Source organism: Anneissia japonica, unplaced genomic scaffold (genome assembly GCF_011630105.1).
Source record: "Anneissia japonica isolate Jap-2015-1 unplaced genomic scaffold, ASM1163010v1 scaffold59164_len2086_cov160, whole genome shotgun sequence".
In the NCBI taxonomy this organism is placed as follows: Eukaryota; Metazoa; Echinodermata; class Crinoidea; order Comatulida; family Comatulidae; genus Anneissia; species Anneissia japonica.
In genome coordinates this window covers 1-2086 of record NW_022729323.1, presented here as the reverse complement: position 1 = coordinate 2086, position 2086 = coordinate 1, and the positions used below count along the sequence as shown (strand labels likewise).

The 2086-nt window shown below is 36.3% G+C and overlaps 1 protein-coding gene across 1 annotated transcript; it reads right to left on the bottom strand.

Annotated features, from left to right (window-relative positions):
• Nucleotides 1–733: 733 nt before the first annotated feature.
• On the bottom strand, nucleotides 734–1829 carry LOC117114682 (adenosine deaminase 2-like; the record flags this gene model as incomplete). Its single annotated transcript, XM_033258369.1, has 2 exons — nucleotides 1613–1829; nucleotides 734–891 (listed from the first exon to the last, which is right to left on the bottom strand). Coding segments are annotated over exons 1-2 (315 nt in total), but the record flags the coding sequence as incomplete, so codon positions are not given.
• Nucleotides 1830–2086: the final 257 nt, after the last annotated feature.

The window sequence follows — 2086 nt, the reverse complement described above, 5'->3', positions numbered from 1 at the left end:
TTTGAATTTAAATAAAAACAATAAAAAATTCTATATATTGGAAATAATCTATTTTTATGAACTTTAAATTTTGCAGATGTGACATATCAAAATTACAATCTTCAATTAACCCAACCCACTAGCTGTACCAAAGATACTAGAAATACAAGATAGAGTTCTCCACACAAAAAAAGTGTTCCACCGTGTTCCACCGAAATGCATGGTGGGAATACGAAAAATGGGACGCCCCCTACAGCTGGATCTAAAAAAACTTGTGCCAAACTTTCGTTACCAAGTCGTCGCGTATTTTATTATCAATTCTCAACAAAGATACTAGATTAAAAAACAAACTGGAATAGACACCCAGACAGTGACATCGGTGAATACATAACCTCCTTGGTGGGGGTAGAAATCGTTGCTATTATCCAAATAATACACAAAACAATTAAAGCATAATCATGAATCAGTACTAAAGAATAAAACAACAATACAGCGTAGAATCGCATGGCCGGACGCACTCTTAGTGAAAAAGTTTTCCTCCGTTAGTGGAAATGGAAGGGCGCCTTTTGCGTCTGGATATACTTAGCAACAGAAGGGCGCCCTGTACGTTGGGCACGAAGTATAGGAAACTTGCATGGTTAAAAAGAAGGGCGCCGCCTACGTTGGGCACGACTTCCGCCTCATTTTTACAATGCGAGAACTCTATCTTGTATTTCTAGTATCTTTGGCTGTACTAAGTAACATGTTCTCTCACCTGATTGGATATTGGGTTGACTTCTATTGCAATGTCTCGTTTCTTCAGTTCATCTAAAACACCCGGATGTTTCAGAATAGCGAATCCATGTCCAATACGAGACGCATTCAAGAGGATGGCATCAATAAGGTTTTCATCAATGCTTGTACCTTGCCAATCTGTAAAACAATAAATGCGGATAATATTTTAAAAAGTTTTTTTTTGTAAATATTATCTTTGTCCACATGATAGTGTGTGGTAGTGCTGCTTTAGTGGGAGGGGGTCGGGGTGAAAGTATAGACATTCTGTTTTTTGAAGCCACTTGAAATGTCTAAAAATATTTAAAGTTGAAATACAAATACTGAGATTACAGGTCTTAACATTGTGGTCAAACTGCACAAGTTTTACCATACTAAACCCTACAATCTTCCAATTCCAAATCCCAAGAACTCTGGCAGTTGGTGTAGGGGGCTATGTGATTGTAATTGTAGATTGGGATGTTGACACTGTATTATGTGAGTAAACCAAACAGAGCTGAACTATCCTAAATCTCATAACAACCACTATTTCTTGTGTGGAGGCCCTACGCAGCCCGTTGGCTTGTACTCCCTATTTGACTTTTTGGACTTAGGGTGTGTGGTTCAGGTCAGTCGATCACCTGATGTAGGATTCAGAATGGTTTCAACAGCCACATGAACATTAATGTGGCTTCACTCATAATTATCACATTAAGAAACGGGGATGCTACATTAATACAAAGAACACATTAACAGTTACTATGTTAACTTTTAATGTATCCCTGTCCCATGTTTTCTTATTGTTATTTTGTTTTCTTTATATTTTAATGAATTGAGAATAGACAAATGAATAAAACTACATTAAATACATTACTAGGCATACCTGTTTCACCTGCATGAAAGAAATATGGCAATTTGACATTTTGGTTGACTGGTAGCAGTAGCTGGTTGATGAATTTATTCAAAGAATAGCCAACATCTTCTTCACCAACCAGATCAAAGCCAATCATAGTGTCAGGAAATTTCTTAATTAGGTCCATTGCTAATGAAACAGCATCCTTAACCTTGTCTTCAGATACAAATCTAAAATGAATGTATAGTTGTTTCATTCATTCCATATGTTTTGCATACAAATACATTTACTTACTTATGCTTAACCAAATGTTCAAAAAAAATTGTTGTATGCCCACATATAGTCATGATGTGCTTATATATGGTCATGATGTGATGTCATCATGACCATATTTAGGCATGTCACATGGTTTTGTCAAATAAAATTTGATAGCCTGGATAGGGCATTATAAGTGTAGATGAAAGCAATGTATATGTGCATTATTTTCAGGCCCCTCAGTTATGC